The sequence below is a fragment of the Xenopus laevis genome, chromosome 2L (assembly GCF_017654675.1).
Source record: "Xenopus laevis strain J_2021 chromosome 2L, Xenopus_laevis_v10.1, whole genome shotgun sequence".
In the NCBI taxonomy this organism is placed as follows: Eukaryota; Metazoa; Chordata; class Amphibia; order Anura; family Pipidae; genus Xenopus; species Xenopus laevis.
Genome location: NC_054373.1, coordinates 3,199,222 through 3,218,338, shown reverse-complemented (window position 1 = coordinate 3,218,338; position 19,117 = coordinate 3,199,222). Strand labels below are relative to the sequence as shown.

The window sequence follows — 19,117 nt, the reverse complement described above, 5'->3', positions numbered from 1 at the left end:
TCAAACAATGCATTTTTCATAGAAACATTTGAATTATAGAAAAATAACAAATTACATGTTGAAAATAAAATAAAATCATTCTAATTGTTTTATTTATTTATGTATTTGGGTTTTTTATTCAATAAAAAAATCACTGTCACATAAAACCTCAATTTATCAATTTTATCAAGGAATACATTTTGAATTGTTCTTAAATATTTTTTTTTAAAAAAATATACATTTCTCTTTAGCACTACAAAAAAAAGCCTGTGCCCTCTCGCAGGTTATTTAATATTTTAATTAGAAAAGAAAATTTTTTAAATTTCATCTTAAAATTTGAACTTTTGGTAACCCATATGAATTGTAATTGTTCTTTATTTTTTATTTTATTGAAGGCGCTGTTTTTTTGACAATTTGTTCTGTTAAAATGGAATGAAAAGCATGAAATATGTTATTATCAATGACATGTATATTGAATCTGACATTCAAACCACTTTCTGAATTTTTCCTAAAATCCTTGACAGTTTCAGCCAAACCTTCAGTCCATTTGATCTCAATCCTCCCAAAGGCACATGGATCAGGCACCATAGCAACCAAGTGGCACTTGGTATGAAAAAACGAGGAAATACTAAATTTGGTATTATAATATATTTAATAAAGGTTTTTATTCCATTGTAGTTCAGGTTTAAATAAGACATGAATTAAAATGATTTGATAATATTTAGAATATTTACATTCAATTTAGATTTTTTTTGTTTTTTCTTAAACTATTGCTATCGAGCATCTGTTTGATCCAGAAAACAGGCAAGAAAATGTGCCTTATGTGGCAAAGAATTAAAAAATTCTTTAAAAGTTTATAATTCAAAAATAAAGAACAATTGCAATGCAACAATCTACTGGTGACTAAAAAAATTTAAAAATGTTGGATCACTAAGTTTCTAAATCAATTTGTGTATCTATTCTTTCCATTGAGTCTCCATCCCTTTTTTGTCAGAATATTTCTTGGCTTCTTTAAACTCCCAGTCCCTGTCGGTGGAGGAGGAAGGGGGTTGCGCCACCTGTTTCTCTTTTTCTTACTGCTGAATTGTAACTCCCAGCACCCTGTCATAGGGCGGCTCCCTGGGTGTGTGTCATTCAACGGAAAATGGAAGACGGTTGACGTTTGGTTTATAGCAGAAGAATATCCTGATTAATATTTATATTTATCCAGATTTATGGGAGAATGAGGGGATACCATTCTGTTTATCACAACTTTGCAAGATATATATTGGAGGTTATGAGCAGAAGATTTGTACAGCCCTTGAACCCTTATTCCATTCTGAAATTGCAAATTCACAAATAGTCATTTGGAAGGAAAACGAAACATTTCCTTTGCCCCAAGCGCTGGACTGAAGTCGCCTAAAGAGAATGTTTACTAAAAAGAGAGAGAGTATTGAATTCCTTTTTCATTTCTGCTTTTGGACTTCCTATCTCATTATTTCGATTATGTGCCTTCCTTTCTGCTCCTGTACAGTAACCGGTGCATCTCCTCGGAACTAATATCTCTGCAGAATTATAGCACTAGAATATGGTGGAGGGGTGGCAGCATTGGCCAGCACAAGCTACGGATGACCGTGTGTATCTGCCATTTTTATTTACAAGCTAAAGATAAGGTGTCTCCATCTCGCGCATTGACGATTCCAATTTTCTATTGCAATATTTAGTTTGGCTCGGATCATATAATGAGGCCTTAAACCCATTCATCCTTCAGTGAGAGTGAGTTTGTCATATGTTTGTGCTGGCCTTTTCCGCTTTCCTTCTTGGACTTTCTTTAGAACCCATGACTACGGGACCCAGGGTTTACCACAACTGCCAACATTTACAGCTTTTTATGACTAATACCATCCAGTACACAAATGAAGTGCTTCCCATCACAGTTATGGTTCAAATTGACCCCTCCTGTGTTGGAGGAATCAGTGTAACCCAACATATGGTTGGAAAGTTGTGTTCTTCACTGCCAGCTTGTTGTCTTTACTTCACTGTGAAAACTGCCTTCTTAAAGACTTGAATATTACCTTTCATTAGTCCACACCGTTGTTTATTTTTCCCTTCTTTTCCTTCCAAATGACAATTTTATAGATAAAACCAAAGCCAGAATAGAAATGGAGAAGGCTTACATTCTAACATCGTCCTATAGTCCCGTATCACTGTACATTGTGCATTGGACGTACATGAAGTTCTAACATCTAAAGCTGGGTATCCATAGAAAGATAGAGTCAGTTTGGACAGTTTTAGGCTGAATCACGGATATTATATTTGGATCTGCCCATGTGTACCCAACTTAAATTGGCAACCATCAACCCTTCCAGCTTTATAGCTCAGTCCGTTGACTACAAATCTTTTAAGCTACTTCAAGCTTTATTTATTTTGGCTGATGTTTGTAGGTTTTGGATATAATGAGTTATAACAGTAATTTAATGAACAAAGTATTAGTATTATCGTAAAATGAACTATTGCCCTGTTAATTTGGCCACAAAAAGTCTAAAGGCCAGAGTAATCCATGGGATACAGTATTAAGCGGTGCTAAATTATATACAACATGGTGCTAGAAAAAAAATCATCAGCCCATTTATTAAGTTTTTGAGGTTTAGATCAGATCCCATAGTGCTTCGTTCATAGTAACCCCCCTTGTAAGTGCCACAGGCAGACCTACAATGTGCAATATTCATTAAATGAAGGAAGGATTTGTGGATGCCAAGCCATTTTCATTGTAACAGTGAGGGACATGTCCATGGCTTCTGCTCATCACCTCCTCTCACAAGCAATACATCTACAGTCCCGAGGCATGGGACCTCCACAACAGTATCATGGCAACTGGGCAACCAAGAGAAATAACCAGCATCATGCACGCAGAGGACAGAATGTCGGGGTTATGTTATAGCAAGAGCTTCACTTGCTCCCTGTTGTAGTAACTCATAGCAACTGATCTGGAGACAGTTCCACCTGGTCTCCTGCATACTGAAAGCACAGAACTGGTTGCTATGGGTTACTCAGGTGGAGCAACACTGTGACATTGTCTTTTCATAACCCCGCCATTTATTTTCAGTTGATATTTCAGAGGCTCAAGGATGGAGGTGAATAGAATGTGTGTGTTTTTACAGGAGCAATTACAAAAACATGGGCAAAACATTACAAAGCAAGACAGTTGCGTCATTTCACTAGCTCAGTGGCTACCAGCCTATGGCACTAGAGCGCTCGCTGATCTACATCTCACAGCCGTAACGGCTTAGTAGTTCAGCAACACCCAGCTTGCCATGGAGTTGGCCTTCCTGAGCTCGACTTTATTTCCGGTACCGTTATTTTTTTTTCTCCTTTCTTTATACTGGTGGGCTTATATGCTATATATCAATATGTATAACCTATATATGGGTGTATCTGTATATACATAGATATATATAGCCTATACATGCATTTATGGAACTGTGTGTTAACATGTATATATTTGTATTTAAAAAAAAAACACATTTAATTAAAATGAAAAGAGACTTAGAGGTAAATGACTTTGTGTAAGTGGTTTGTACTGAAAATGCCCAACCGCTGGCCTGTCTTTAGTACAGTCATTCCATGTCCTTATGTGTCCAAGTGTGGGGAGGTCGGCTTGAAAAAAATACGTCAACATTTTTTTTTTAATAAAAGCACCTTATTGTGACACCCAGTTTAGTTCTTGGGTGGCACTGTTATTACTTTAAGCACCTTATAATATGAAAGTGCTGGAGTGATCTGTCCTCATCTGCTTTCCGTTTAACTGCCACTTCTGTAGCAGAACGGATAATATTCAATCAATAGTACAACTGCCAGATAATATTAAATAAGGAACAAATAATGACCATGTCTACTCTAGGCATTCAAAAATAACTTCAGAAAAGTTCAAGGTTTTATTTTCTTTATGCCCATGCGGAGGACTGAAATATCTTGTTCTCACTGCCGCCTTATTCTACTTCCTGTCAGTGAATTTTAACAGGAAATGAGTCAAAATTAAAATGCAAACCGATATTCTGGACTACCATTATTTACACCACTCAAAAAGTGTTATTTACCTAATCAGAATGGCATGGGATAAAAGAATAGTAAGGGGCACATTTACTTAGCTCGAGTGAAGGATTCGAATAAAAAAAAACTTCGAATGGCTACTTCGACCGTCGAATTGGCTACTTCGACCTTCGACTTCGAAACGAACGATCCGAACTAAAAATCATTCGACTATTCGACCATTCGATAATCAAAGTATTGTCTCTTTAAAAAAAACTTTGACCCCCTTCTTCGCCACCTAAAACCTACAGAGCATCAATGTTAGCCTATTGGGAAGGTCCCCATAGGCTTTCCTAGGTTTTTTAGATCGAAGGAATTTCGTTCGATCGATGAATTAAAATCCAAAATTCGATCGAATGAATAGCGGTAGATCCTTCGACTTCGATATTCGAAGTTGAAGGATTTAACTTTGATAGTAGAATATCGAGGGTTAATTAGCCCTCGATATTCGACCAATAGTAAATGTGCCCTTAAGAGTAGTACAACTAAATCCACAACATAGGAAAATGAAATGTCAAAAATATTTACTAAATTTGGGTAGTATGACAATTTCAGGATTTTTTTTTTTCAATTTTAAAAATTAATGAACAGCCCTGGTTTTTGTTCTTTTACTCTCATAAACAAAAACACCTGTATGATTGTAAGCTAGACGTTGACATTTTATGGACTGCAACTCTTTGGCATGTATGTCATGTATGAGAGATTGTGACGTCACCAAAACCCACCAGACTATTGTATCGTCTACTAAAGGCAAGCCAGCAGTTTTGAGACAGGGTGAAATGTTTCCTGTTACTTTTTTTTATGTTTTCTTTCTGTGTTATTTTTTTTTTTCAACAATAGAAAAATAAGTGAACAGAAAAAAAAAAGTTAAAGATTAAAAAAAAACAAAAAACTTGCATACGCCTTTTTTTATCAAGTGCTTTAAAATATAGAATTACTACACACATCCTGACAGCTTTTTCTGAACAGTGACAGTACCCTTACGGCCATCTATAATTAGCCTTGTATCTTTCTCACCTATATTTACCTGTGATTCGTATTTGTTATTTAAACAGAAAAAATAAAAAAAAAAACAGAAAATAATTGTAGCGCTTCAATATTATATTATATTACTATTGTGACATTTTTTGAATACTGTGAAAGTTTATCTCTTGCATATACTTTATACAGAAGTATTACGCCTTAAATACGAAAAAAAAAAAACTTTTACAAGTTTTCTGTTCTGTGTGAAAGAGGTATTGATGTTGCTAAAGAATGATTTTTTTTTTTTGTTTATTTTTTTTTTTTTTTTAAATGTTACCAGCACTTTTTTGTAAGTTTCACTTTCTGAGGTATTGTAAATTCACACTGTTTGTGAAGTTTGAATATGAAGGAATAATAACAATAAATAAGAAAAAAAAAGAAAAATGATTTGTGTTCTTTCATGACTTTCTTGTAATTGTGTTAACGGACTAATGACAACATTCACAGTCAGATGTTTTCAGAATGATATTTAATGAGTAAAAATTTAATATATATATATATATATATATATATATATATATATATATATATATATATATATATATATATATATATATATATACACACTCTTTGTCTTCTTTCCTTCTGTCCTAACTACCACTCAGGGGAAACAGATAAATTATGGTCATAAATTGTACAAGAAAATAATTACGCAAAAAACAAAACTGGGGAGGAATATTTATGAAAAATATTAGAAAAAAATTTAAAAAAATCTCAAATGTGTACTGAAGTATGTCAAATTTCAAATTGATCTTAAAAACTCAAATTACAAATATTATATTCAGGTTTTCAAGGTTTTTACACTGAGGGGCAGATTTATCAAGGGTCGAATTTCGAAGTAAAAAATACTCTGAAACTCGACCATCAAATTAAAATACTTCGACTACGAATATCGAAGTCAAAGGATTTTTTTTTTACCGAATTTGGCAATCGAAGGATCAAAGTAAAATTGTTCGTTCGTACGATTAAATTGTTCAAAACAAACGATTCAAACAATTTCAGCGATCGATCGAAGGATTTTCCTTCAATCTCTAAAGACTTAGAAAACTGCTCTAGAAAGTCCCTATAGGCTAACATAGCACTTCGGCAGGTTTAATTTGGCAAAGTATTGAAGTCGAAGTTTTTTAAAGAGACAGTACTTCGATTATCGAATGGTCGAATATTCAAACGATTTTTACTTCGAATCAAAGTAAATTCGAAGTCGTAGTATCCTATTCGATGGTTGAAGTATCCAAAAAATTACTTAGAATTTCGAATTTTTTTACTTCGAAAAATTCCCTCAAATTCACTTCGACCCTTGATAAATCTGCCCCTTAATCTTGGAAATTCGAGTTTTAGATTATTAGCCCAAAGAAAGTCGTTATGGTTAAAAACTAGAATTTTAGGGTCAAGATTTATCAAGGGTCGAATTTCAAGGTGATGGGAGCTTTTTTTAAACTCGAAATTCGAATAAAAAATCTAAATTTATTTAAAAAATCAATGTTTTTAACTTCGAGTGAATAGGCTGTTTTCGAATCTTTCGAATATAAGTTTTACTGCATTCGATCTAATTTGAATCGAAGGATTTTTCCTTCACCAAATGACCTCCAAATAGGTTATAGGAGGTCACCAATAGGCTAAAACAGCAATTCGGCAGGTTTTAGATGGCGAATGGTCAAAGTAGAAGTTTTAAGTTTCGAGTAGTCAATTTTTTTTCAAATTTTATCCAATTTTGGACTATTCAGTGGTTGAAGTACACTAAAAATAGTTCGAAAATGTAATTTATAAATTCAAATTTTCACTTCGACTCTTGATAAATCTGCCCCTAAATATTGATAAATATAAAGGAGAAAATAAATATATGTACAATTCTCTGAATAGTAGATGTTATTATATTCAAAATAAAGAATGAGGTTCTAAAAAAAATATTGTTTAACAGACAAAATTCTGGAGATAATTGACAGCCCAGTGTTTATAAAAAAAAATAATCATATCTTTCACAAGTTATGGAAGAATTGTAAAAACTCTTGTGGGCCTTTAATTACGAGAGTAGAAAACAGTCAATGTTTATAGATAAAATTTCTTTATCCCTCTGATTAAAATCCATGGGCTTGTTTAATATAACTTTGATTCAGAATTCAGAAAACTGGAGGGAACAATATTACAAATTAATCTGGGATGTGGATTTTGTTTTAGTAAATTGTGTGTGAGCAGAATTCCCTCCTCATTTTGTGTTAAATGTAAGAAAACTCAGATTGATGTATTTATTTAACAGTCGAAACATAACAATCGTTACAGAAAAGACAAACAAAATAAAATTAGTAGTAAAATCATTTCCTAGGTTTGCTATACTCAACCTTAATGGAAATTGTTGTAAAAAAACAAAACAAAATTATTGTATTCGTTATCACTTAAATAAATTTGAGAAAAATTTTACATTTGCTCCTGGTGGCTAAAACGAAAACAATGTTTCTTCTATTAAAGAGGTTCTTTTTTTATTTTAAAATTGCAAGAAGCAATTCGGTTTCTAACCTAACATTTCTAAAGTTTCTCTTTTTTAATATTTGGGATTATGATTTTGATTTTAATTATTATTTAATCTTAATTTGTTACCCTAATAAATATATGAAAGGGGGGGGACATTTTTTTTTATAGATGTCCATAAATGAACTCTTAGGGGTAGATTTCCCATGAACTCGAAATAAAAAAAGACCAACCGAAATGTATTAAAAAAATCAAATTTTTTAACTTTTACTGAATAGGCTGTATTCGATCGTTCGAATTGAATACGGATCATATTTAAATGAATTCGATTCAAAGTAAACTTCGATTTTTCAAAGTCCACCAAATTACTCCAAATGGGTTCTAGGAGGTCCCCCATAGGCAAAACAGCAATTCGTCAGGTTTTAGATGGCGAATAGTCGAAGTCGAATTTTTAAAGAGACAGTAAATGATAAATTTCTGTATTCGAATTTTAGAATTTTTTTCAAATTCAAATCGAATTTGGACTATTCCCTTATTTCTCTTTTTTAATATTTGGGATTGTGATTTTGATTTTAATTATTATTTAATCTTAATTTGTTACTTTAATACATATATGAAAAGGGAGGAAAACATTTTTTAAAGATGTCCATAAATTAACTTTTAGGGGCAGATTTCCCATGAACTCGAAATTGGAATAAAAAAAGACCAGCCAAAATTTATTAAAAAAATCAAATTTTTTAACTTCCAGTGAATAGGCTGTATTCAATTGATCGAATCAAATACGGATCGTATTCAAATGAATTCGATTCCAAGTAACCTTCGATTTTTCAAAGTCCTCCAAATAACTTCAAATAGGTTCTAGGAGATCCCCCATAGGTGAAACAGCAATTCGTCAGGTTTTAGATGGCGAATAGTCAAAGTCGAATTTTTAAAGAGGACAGTACATGATAAATTTCAGTATTCGAATTTTAGAATTTTTTTCAAATTCAATTAGAATTTGGACTATTCCCTAGTCGAAGTACACTAAAATTAGCTCGAAATTCAATAAATAAAATAGATAAATCTGCCCCTAGTTCTTGTATCTTTAAGTTTTTAGTATTGAAATCATTTGAATATAATTCAATTTCCAATAGATGTTCAGTTGTTCTTTATTACTTGACTATGTTTAAAATACAGATCTTCAGAGATTTCATTCAGGTAGTAAATTTTTATATGACTTATAATATCTTTAACGTTACTGTTAATTAGTATAACATCTTTTTTGTCTTTCAGAAGTGGTAATTTTTTAAATAACTATGAAATAAAAACTATTTTGTAAAATCAGAAATAATGAAAATCAGAAAAGTTCCAATAATAAAGCAACAGTAGGATCTGTTCTGCATGGAATTATAATTTTGTAAGACTGACTAGAATGCTGGACCTTGATCAGAAAGTTTGTCTCACGGTTTATCACGTGAAAACTCATGGTCGAGATTCAATTCAAGGAGAAAAAACTTTTCTTCTTATTCAGTTCCAGTTTTTTCCCATAGACTTCAATAGAGTTTTCATACCTCAGAATGTTCTTATTTCAGTCTGAGAAAGGGAATCCCTTATGGCAGTGACACACATGGAGATTTAGTCGCATGGCGACAAATCGCCTCTTCTTCGGGCGACTAATCTCTCTGATCTGCCTTCCCGCCGGATAGAATCTAAATCGTCTGTGGGATGGCACTCGGAGTGCTTCGTTTTGCTTACTGTATAAGCCCAGTCCAGTAGATATGAATAAGACGTAGAGTTTCTGTGCTGATCCTTTTTATTTAATAGGTGGGATTGTTGTAGAGCAGAACGTTAAAATAGTCTGCTTCCATGTTGTTCTGTTGTTCCTCGGCAGAGCGTGTGATGGGAACCCGATTTAGGGCCATCTGTCTGGCTGGTGGAGATACTTGCTGGTTTCTTATGTTCTGGGACTGGTGTGACTTTTTCTAAAATATACAGATAGGAAATAATGTTAGAAGTGTTATACCAGATCAGACTATGAAGGTTCTATCTTTCTTCATGCTCCTGAGAAGTCCTGTGTATCTCCCATTCTTCCTTCCCCTCATGGGTTTTACGTTGTGTTGTTACCACCCAATCCTTAAGTGCCTGAGACCAGAACATTCATTTCAGTCTTCATGTTCAGGGGTATTCAGGGCAATTTATAAAAGTAACGGTAAATAAAAATGGTGTGTGACCAATTTTCGGATATTTTTCCTGCTTTTTTAGTTAAAAAGGGGTGTGCCTATTTACGTGTCCAAAACTGATTTTCGAAAACTTGTCAACTCCATGACATTTTTACCAATATTTACCTTTACCTAATGTCTGTCTCAGAATTTCTTACCCTACTGGGTTTTAAATTTTATGTTTATTGCCTTTACTGCCTATTCCCCAACTGACTATTAATGGTCCAACTTCCTTGATACTCAGACGAGCTCTGTGTCTATCACATGTTTCAGAATATCAACATTTACGTAAGAAAGTGAAATATCCGAGTGAGTTTACATTGATCTTATTTTGCTCTCTGTTTCCCCTCTGCGTTACCTTGCGGCAGAAGACTATCAGTGCCCCTCCAAAGATAAGTAGGAGGATTCCCGGAATCAGCACAGTCAAGATATAATGGAAGACTGTCCATTCAAAGGGCTCTGTGAGTAAAATATAGACAAAAACCATGGTTATGTGGGAAATAACACTAATTACCCAATTATTGAGTTCTGTAAACCTAGCCAGCTGGAGAATGTATCCTCATGGTTGAGGGCTTCTCAATGTCCTCTTGGCTTTTACTACCAAAGGAGTGTTCTACCAGCTGCATCATGGTCACATCATAGGAAGGTGGCAGTTTCAAATGTACAATATGTACAATTTAGACAAATCATGATATTCAGGAACAATGGGACAAGTCATAACAGTAGGTTAGCTTTGCCATGACTATTTCATACATTAGCTACAGCTCTGCTGCTGGACTCAATTCTGCTTTCAGATATCAAGAGAAACCTGTGGAACAAGGGCTTCCAAGAATCAAGATCAAAAGGTAGACTTTACTTAGAGGACATCTTTGGGTTTATTAATCCAATAAAGAGAAAGTAGTAACCCCACGCTATCTGTTTATTTTGTTTGTCACAATTAATTTAGAACATAAATTAATAATAAAGTGAAAACATGTGAAAGTGCTTAGTGCTTTCGCCTACTTTCACCTTTTTTCACTTTATTATTAATTTATGTTCTAAATTAATTGTGAAAAACAAAATAAACAGATAGTGTGGGGTTACTACTTTCTCTTTATTGGTTTAATTGCGGATTAGTAATTACACCTTTACACAATCTGGTTTAATAATTATAGTTAGATAATTAGATAAACTACAAGAACAACTTCTGATTTTTTAAACAATCTTTTGGTCCATATCAGTTTGGGGATTTATTGCAGCAACTCAATTCTAGTACCAGATATCAAGAGAAACTTGTGGAACAAGGGCTTCCGAGAATCCATATGAAACGGTAGACTTTACTTAGAGGACATCTTTTGATTCATATCAAGTTTGGGGATTTATTACAGGAAAAAAAGCCATCCATAACTTATACAGTCAAATTGAATTTGATTCAGACAAGTCAGCAGAATTGACCCATCAGCTGGGGAATGAGTCAGTGATTCAGATGGCTCAGAACACTCATTATATGGGGTCTCAGATAATGAATCCCTGATTGCATGGACAATGATAACTATTGTTTGAATCAATATCGGCTGATTGATTTGAAAGGTAAGTTTGATTGGCCTTTCAAAAATTCCTACAGAGTTTGAATGTCTGGGATTCCCTAATCAACCTTGGATTAATGAGCCCATTAGAGTCCTTGGGCATTCATGAGTCTGGTAGACACATTTGGTTGTAAGAGCAAGATACATCCAGTATTATTATTAACATATTAATAAAATGTATTTATATAGCGCCAACATATTTCATAGTGATGTATCCAGTAGACTATGTTCCTCTATAGCACAAATTATAAATAGATTAAAGCTCCAGTATCGGCTGCTAAGTCATCCATCACCCACAAGGTTTGATTTTCATCTGCTAGAAAACAACTGACCCATATCTAATCCTCTGGTACCTCTCAGTCAATATATTCACTTCTTCTTCAGGAAACCGAAAGAAAATCCTCAGCAAGGCCATTGGCTTTGGCTAAAGAGGAAATGTGAAAAACCACAAAAAAGCTCACGTTGAACTGGAAGGAGAAGGTTTGAGTTCTTGTTCTTCATACAGAATGATTCAGAATACTGGCTCACACATTCAATGTCAAAATGGGGTAACAGATCGGAGATATGTATGGTTTTGTTTCTGGTTTGTATGCAGCCAAAGGAACCTTAATTCTCCTTACAAAATGTTCTAAGCCATAATGTTCACCTTGATGTTCCTTGTGGGGTACACTAATATGGCACTTTTGAGGGGGGGGGAAGATTTCTCTTCATAGAGAGTCAATGTCCACCCTCAGGAAGAAGACCGTGGCTCCCTCATTAAGTATAAATTATGGAATGAATAACTTTAGGATTATTTGGAGACTAAGAGACTCCCTTAATGTTAGGTTAAAGGGTAGTAGATACAAATTAATATGGAGTGGCAATAGGCTGAATACAACTTGTAAAGATAATTTGTCTATACTGGAGGGAGAAGATCACAAGCAATCAGTGTTGGACTGGACCCATCAGAGAACTACGGCAACTCTCATAACACGGCAGTGCCCAATGGTATAGGGATTATACAGGGATTATACAGACAAATGGAAGAAAAAGAAAGGGCTAATGGGAGTTTATTCAGAACGGACGACTCTAGAGCCAGGGTCCACCAGCAGATTCTCTAGTCCTCTGATAGGCCAGATTCTAGTCTTCCATATGCTCCAGGCAGCAGACTTAGCCCAGTTTAAAAGGGGGGCTACTTTTATAGAGAAGATTGGAGGTCTAGGGATGATATGCACTGTGGCCTTTTGTTTCTCATTACATAGTTACACACATAGTAGATGAGACTGAAATAAGACACATCCATTAAATCCATCTTTTTTTCCAAGTAAAACCTGCCTCACTTTTAGCTGATACAGAAGAAATCAAAAACCATCTGCAGCCACATCCAGTCGCTCCAACTTGGTCAGACGTTCCTAATAACCGAGCCTTTCCATTCCTTTAACAGCCTAATGTGTTTCAATAATGTTCCCTTGAATAACGGAAACAAATGCACTGCATATTCTCGATGGGGCCTTTCTAGTGCTTTATAAAGGGAAAGAATGACCTTCTTTGAATCTCTAATTCTTTTTTATAAAAGTCCTTGCTGGTATTGCTGACTACAGATAAGTTTATTAACCATAGATACCCCCAGGCAGGGCAGAAACTAGGGGTTTATAGAAAAAACAGATGCCTAAGGAGGTTGAGGGCATGTCCATTTCTGCCTGCCTTTCCCTAGTTTTAGCTGGGGTGGGGCGGGTCATGTTTGGGTGGGTGATTGCCTTGAGCACCCTCAACCTTAGGCCCAGCACTGCTCCTGAGTCCTTACTCAATCTGCCTAAAACATTCTCATTAAGGGTAAAAAGCCCCTGTGCCTTGTTCCCATTAACTTTCCTGAAACATTTAAGTGCCATATCTTGTTTTAGCCACTGTGAAATTCTTTGAGCCAAGCACCGGTGTGGCTCCTGTGACTTGTTTCTGTTTAATATGCCGAGGGCTAGTGTTTATTATTTATTTATTATGGCACCACACTCTTTTTACTTAATTTTTTTTAAGCTTTTTACTATTGATATACTGAAAGCATATTTGGGGATTAACCTTTGCCCATGAAGCAATCGATTCCTCAATTCCTATTTTTGATGACTTTATTGATCCCTAATTCTAATTGTTTAATAAAGCAATTTTTGAAGAAATGAAAAATGCAAAGTTGTTCAGAGCAGCCATATAAATATAATTACCTCTGACCAGGAGGAAAATCTTCCCGACCATCTTGCCATTAGGAAAAGTAGAAAAAATGCAACAGTACGACCCACTGTCATTCCTATGGGCATTCAGTATTTTTATCCCATATTCTTCCTCCAAGGTCACCCTTTGTGCGAATTTTTCAACCACGTGACCTTTATCGATGACGTGATAGGCGATGTCTTCTCCGTTACACCTGTCCCAGGTCACTTGGACAATCTTAGCCTCAGCAGAGGGAAGGTCACATCTCAGAGTCACCTCAATTCCTTCAGTGGTGGTGATGTTAAAGGTCTCTAAGGGGCTGCCAGCCATGACCCCTGCAAAGTAATACAAATCAGATTCGTGGTTTATTCATTTTCATTTGTTAATTTAAACAAGTCTCAGATTTTTTCATGTAGATTGTAAGCTCTTTTGTTCAAGTGCTCATACTGAATGGGATACAATCATGACATAAAAATATATCCATTTTAAAGCCCCAGCAGGTGAAATATCTTGTCATGTGCAGTACCACTTTCAGCCTTCAGCTGTTACCATCATGTCCTTTCCATAATCAGTAATGGGACAGCGCCACCACTTATAGAACAGCTGCAAAACATGTTAATGTTGCAAACAAGCTCTTATCAGCCTGCAAGTCTCATTAATTATAGACAGTAGCAGTGTTTATTGTATTGTTCCCTAAAATAGTTATATATATAGATTGAATCCCCTTTAAGCACCTTTTCTCCAGTGTAACCTAACTGATCCCTTCCATTCCCTTTATCAGCTTAATTGTTCTTCTCTGTACTTTCTCTATTTCATTACTGTCCCTTATATATTTATATATAGTGATCATATCCCCCTTATATATTTAAATATAGTGATCATATCCCCTTATATATTTAAATATAGTGATCATATCCCCTTATATATTTATATATAGTGATCATATCCCCCTTATATATTTAAATATAGTGATCATATCCCCTTATATATTTATATATAGTGATCATATCCCCCTTATATATTTATATATAGTGATCATATCCCCTTATATATTTATATATAGTGATCATATCCCCCTTATATATTTAAATATAGTGATCATATCCCCTTATATATTTATATATAGTGATCATATCCCCCTTATATATTTATATATAGTGATCATATCCCCTTATATATTTATATATAGTGATCATATCCCCCTTATATATTTAAATATAGTGATCATATCCCCCTTATATATTTATATATAGTGATCATATCCCCTTTACTTTAACTTTATATAAATCACTTCTATTTGCCACCGGTACCAATATGTAAAGGAATTGCAGGTAAAATAATTACCCGAGAAGCAGAGCCACAGGTACAAGGACAGAATTGGGGGCACAGCAGTCGGGGCCCATGGCGGCAGTTCCATTGTGACGTCCAGTTGCTGATTTCTGTTTTTTGGCAGAACTCACTAACTCAGAATCTTCCCCAGAAGTGAGACGTGTGACTGAGAGATGAGAAACACAGCGTTACCTCTGGCCACTTCACAGCACAAAGGAAACCACAACGGACAAACGTCATCTCAACATATTTATGGGGGCGACAATCTGGTGTTAGACTGAGAGACGCAGAAGAACATGGAAAACATGACTCCCCCCCCCCCTTAAACATCTCCAGTTTCAGTGTGTGATCTCCTGTATTGTGTAACCACATGTCAGATATTGTATAGTATCTCTCTCTATACAGACTATGAGCAAACTTAGGGACTGTTCCTGCTGAATTGTGCTTAGTACAGGGAATACCTATGCTGCCATAGTTTTATGGGATCTCTCTGTACAGACTATGAGCAAACTTAGGGGACTGTTCCTGCTGAATTGTGCTTAGTACAGGGAATACCTATGCTGCCATAGTTTTATGGGATCTCTCTGTACAGACTATGAGCAAACTTAGGGACTGTTCCTGCTGAATTGTGCTTAGTACAGGGAATACCTATGCTGCCATAGTTTTATGGGATCTCTCTGTACAGACTATGAGCAAACTTAGGGACTGTTCCTGCTGAATTGTGCTTAGTACAGGGAATACCTATGCTGCTATAGTTTTATGGGATCTCTCTGTACAGACTATGAGCAAACTTAGGGGACTGTTCCTGCTGAATTGTGCTTAGTACAGGGAATACCTATATATTCACATAACACTGCCTGTACAACATTTCAGGTACCAAATGGTCCTTTATCAGTCCGAGCTGTGCTATTGGTGGATATGAATAGTGGGAGGGGTCAGAGAGGCCCCTGAAGAGCCAATAGAAGTTGTTGCACATTCAGTCTGTGTCTGAGCGAGTTTATTGTAAATGAAGTGAATTAAAGGAGCAGATAAAGATAAAACTCATGATGTTGTGACATTTGCTCGTTATTCACATAATTGTAATTAGTGTCGGGGGGTTGTTGGGGGCAGGGCAGTAATGGGGAGATGACGTGTCGGAGACATTACAAGACTCACAGTTTGAGAGAAACGAGAATTGTGTTTATTTCACCAACGTTCCTGCTGCTTTTATTGTTCCCGACTGCAGAAGTGAAATGATTTGATGCTGAGCTGGAAATGAAACTATTCAAGCGACTCGGTAGTTTCTCTGTTTATGTTCTATGGGCAGATCTATTTACCAATGAAATATGTTTATTCTCTCGCTGGCAGCTCAGTGACTCCCAATAGTCATTCCTGAGTCTCAGTAGAACTAGACGTTATTCCTATAACACAGGAGTAGTAGGTGCAGGAACCCCCCGCAGGGTAGGGAAGAGCCCAGGGCAGTCCCACTAGAGATCTAGATCCTGTATGGGGAGGTTTGGGGCACCCTATGGAGAGCAATGGAACCTGCCTGCATGAAGGGGGGTTTCTGGGGTACAAATAGGGGAGATGCTCTGCAGGGGGGTTTGGTGTAAGGGGCAGATCCTGTATGTAAGGGGCAGATCCTGTATGTAAGGGACAGATCCTGTATGTAAGGGACAGATCCTGTATGTATGTAAGGGGGAGAAGGCACCAGTCAAGAGTAGCTTGACATTGGGGGGCCCAGTGAGTCCAAGTGAAGGGTTAAGTTCTGTTAAAGGGGAGGTTCACCTTCAGGTTAACTTTTAGCATGTTATTAAATGGCTAATTCTAAGCAACTTTTCAATTGGTCTTCATTATTTATAGTTATTGAATTATTTATTGAATTATTTGCATTTTTCTTCTGAATCTTTCCATCTTTCACATGGGGGTCACTGACCAGCTAAAAACAAATCCTCTCTAAATCTACACATTTATTGTTATTGTTACTTTTTATTCCTCATCTTTCTATTCAGGCCTCTCCTATTCATATTCCAGTCTCTTATTCAAATCAATGCATGGTTGCTAGGGGAATTTGGACCTTAGCAACCAAATGGCTGAAATTGCAAACTGGAGAGCTGCTGAATAAAAAGCTAAATAACTCAAAAACCACAAATAATAAAAAATGAAAACCAATTGCAAATTCTCTCAGAATATCCCTCTCTACGTCATACTAACAGTTAATTTAAAGGTGAACAATCCCTTTAACTCTAAAGGAAACCCGTGTATTGTGCTACTTACCTTGCTACTCGGGGTCTGGATCTGGAAGCGTCAGGGCAAAGCCGAGTGAAGTAACAGAGTAACAATATGGAGAGAGTGAGAGGCGATTACTGAGCTGCAGGACTGGGGAGTAAATGAAGAAGTTTGATATGAAAGTTCCGCAGAAATCACTTGTCCAAAATAGAAGCAGGAAGAGACGTCCCTCCAGCAGACCAACCGCAACTAAATCTATATTAGATCTTTGGGTCATCGCACAGGAAATGAACGCTTTCTTCAGAAAAGCCAAAGGCTTGCAGGGAGTTGTAATTGAACTGGAAGTCTGCAATTAACCCTTGAACGTGATTGGCTTTAGTAAAAAGTAATTGTAGGAAATCCCCCAATTAGGTGAAAGGATTTGTCAGTTGTATTGGGACACAGGATTGGGCGCTGCTTCCCCTTGGCCTTTGGGCTGACTCTCTATAGTGTTTGGGACAGGGGCTGGGGGACACCTGGAAGCTCAGCAGATGTACATAGTGTTGGTCCTCCAGTAATTGTGGGGTATTCACATTGTACCTTTAGGAGCAGGTTCTGCAGCAGTCGAGGAAAGTCCGTTTGGAACGTGAGACCTTCTGGTTTTCCTTCAGCCAAATCTGATGTTTCTTACCCCCGGCATGAAATTCAATCACAGGCTCCAGTTATAGGAACAGAGGTTTAAACAAGACACGGCCAATGAGTTCAACCTTTTTATTGAAGAAACAGCGACTCGTTTACTGTTGCCTTTAAATACCCCCAACCCCCTCTGCGCCTGAAGCCGAGACAATGACTTGGAGCCTTCACAGGTCCCAATACCCATTTATTCTGGTCTATGAGATGCTGGGGGAACGGCAGGAGTTCATCCACTTTATGCGACTGTAACTCTCCCCCTATATAAGTGGAGTTTGTAGTAGTGGGACTTGCTGCCAATGAACTCCAGTGCCCTGGGGTATGAGCAACTCCCTGCAACTCCCAGCAGTGTGTAACAGCCCAGTTCATTGCATTACTCCCAAGTGAATCTTGACTTGATTTCTGGTACAACAATCAACCGGCTTGGAAATGGCAGTTCATCAATTGTTACTTCAAAACAAAGAATTTCTTTATTGTACGAGGCAGTGACAGTCACATGACTGGGTGGGCAAATCCATTCCTGGCGATCAGTGGGAACTAGTGATGGACGGGCCGGCCCGGGGGACCCATTGGGTGTGTTGGCCACATTCCGCACAAAGTCTTCAGGCCACGGGCGGGTTCAGGCTAAACTTTAGCCTCCTCAGCCTTCTTCTGCCCCAAATCCACCGCAATTTAATTACTCACACAGACCCTGCCCACTTTTGTGATGTCATGGCAGGGGTATATAAAGATGGAAACGCGCCAGGTTAGGGTCAGTTGCAGGTGGAGGAGCAGTAGGTTAGGGTCGGTTGCAGGTTGAGTTTTGCTCTAACCACACATCACTAGTGGGAACCTTCACACTTTGAGATATTAAGTAGTTCCCTCTTAGTGACTAGTGCAGCCTTTGTTGGTGATTCCTCCCCATCACTAGGGGTCCCACTGGGTATCTTGCTCCTTGGCACTTTCCCTGCTCCTGAGCTCACCCACTCGTGTCCCTGTCTGGAGGCTTAATCACTGCAAGGGTGCCAACCCCAACTTCTCTCCTTGGTGGAGCCAAAAGCTGTTCACTAGATAAACTGCCACTAACCTTCACTCCAAGAGCAACTATAACAGTCTACTAGCACTAAACTGACACCGGCCTAGACTCAGTCCTGTACCACCTCCCCACCAGGACGGATCCAGAAAAAGAGGCCTGAGCACACGTGTGATCTCCTTTTATACACAGCCACCTACTGGGCAACAAAGAACCAGATCAGATTAATGAGAACATTCAGGAAAAGGCTTTTTACCCAGAGCTCACTAAGAACCACCTTAGGTGCCCAAACTACAGAGGGAACGGTCTAACCCTCAGGGTCTCTACATGACTATATTCCAGACATGCCCATGGGCCCTGTATTAAAACACTAGTGATATAAATTATACATTCTGTATAACATGTCATTGTATTAATCTTCTTAT

At 36.9% G+C, this 19,117-nt stretch overlaps 1 protein-coding gene across 1 annotated transcript; it reads right to left on the bottom strand.

Moving 5' to 3' along the window:
- Positions 1–8,551: 8,551 nt before the first annotated feature.
- On the bottom strand, positions 8,552–17,442 carry LOC108707656 (T-cell immunoreceptor with Ig and ITIM domains). The gene is made up of 5 exons (XM_018245660.2): positions 17,060–17,442; positions 14,819–14,969; positions 13,489–13,809; positions 10,090–10,190; positions 8,552–9,494 (listed from the first exon to the last, which is right to left on the bottom strand). Exons 2-5 carry the CDS (start codon positions 14,889–14,891, stop codon positions 9,330–9,332), a joined length of 660 nt encoding a protein of 219 aa, XP_018101149.1. The 5' UTR covers positions 14,892–14,969; positions 17,060–17,442; the 3' UTR covers positions 8,552–9,329.
- Between the last annotated feature and the right edge of the window lie 1,675 nt (positions 17,443–19,117).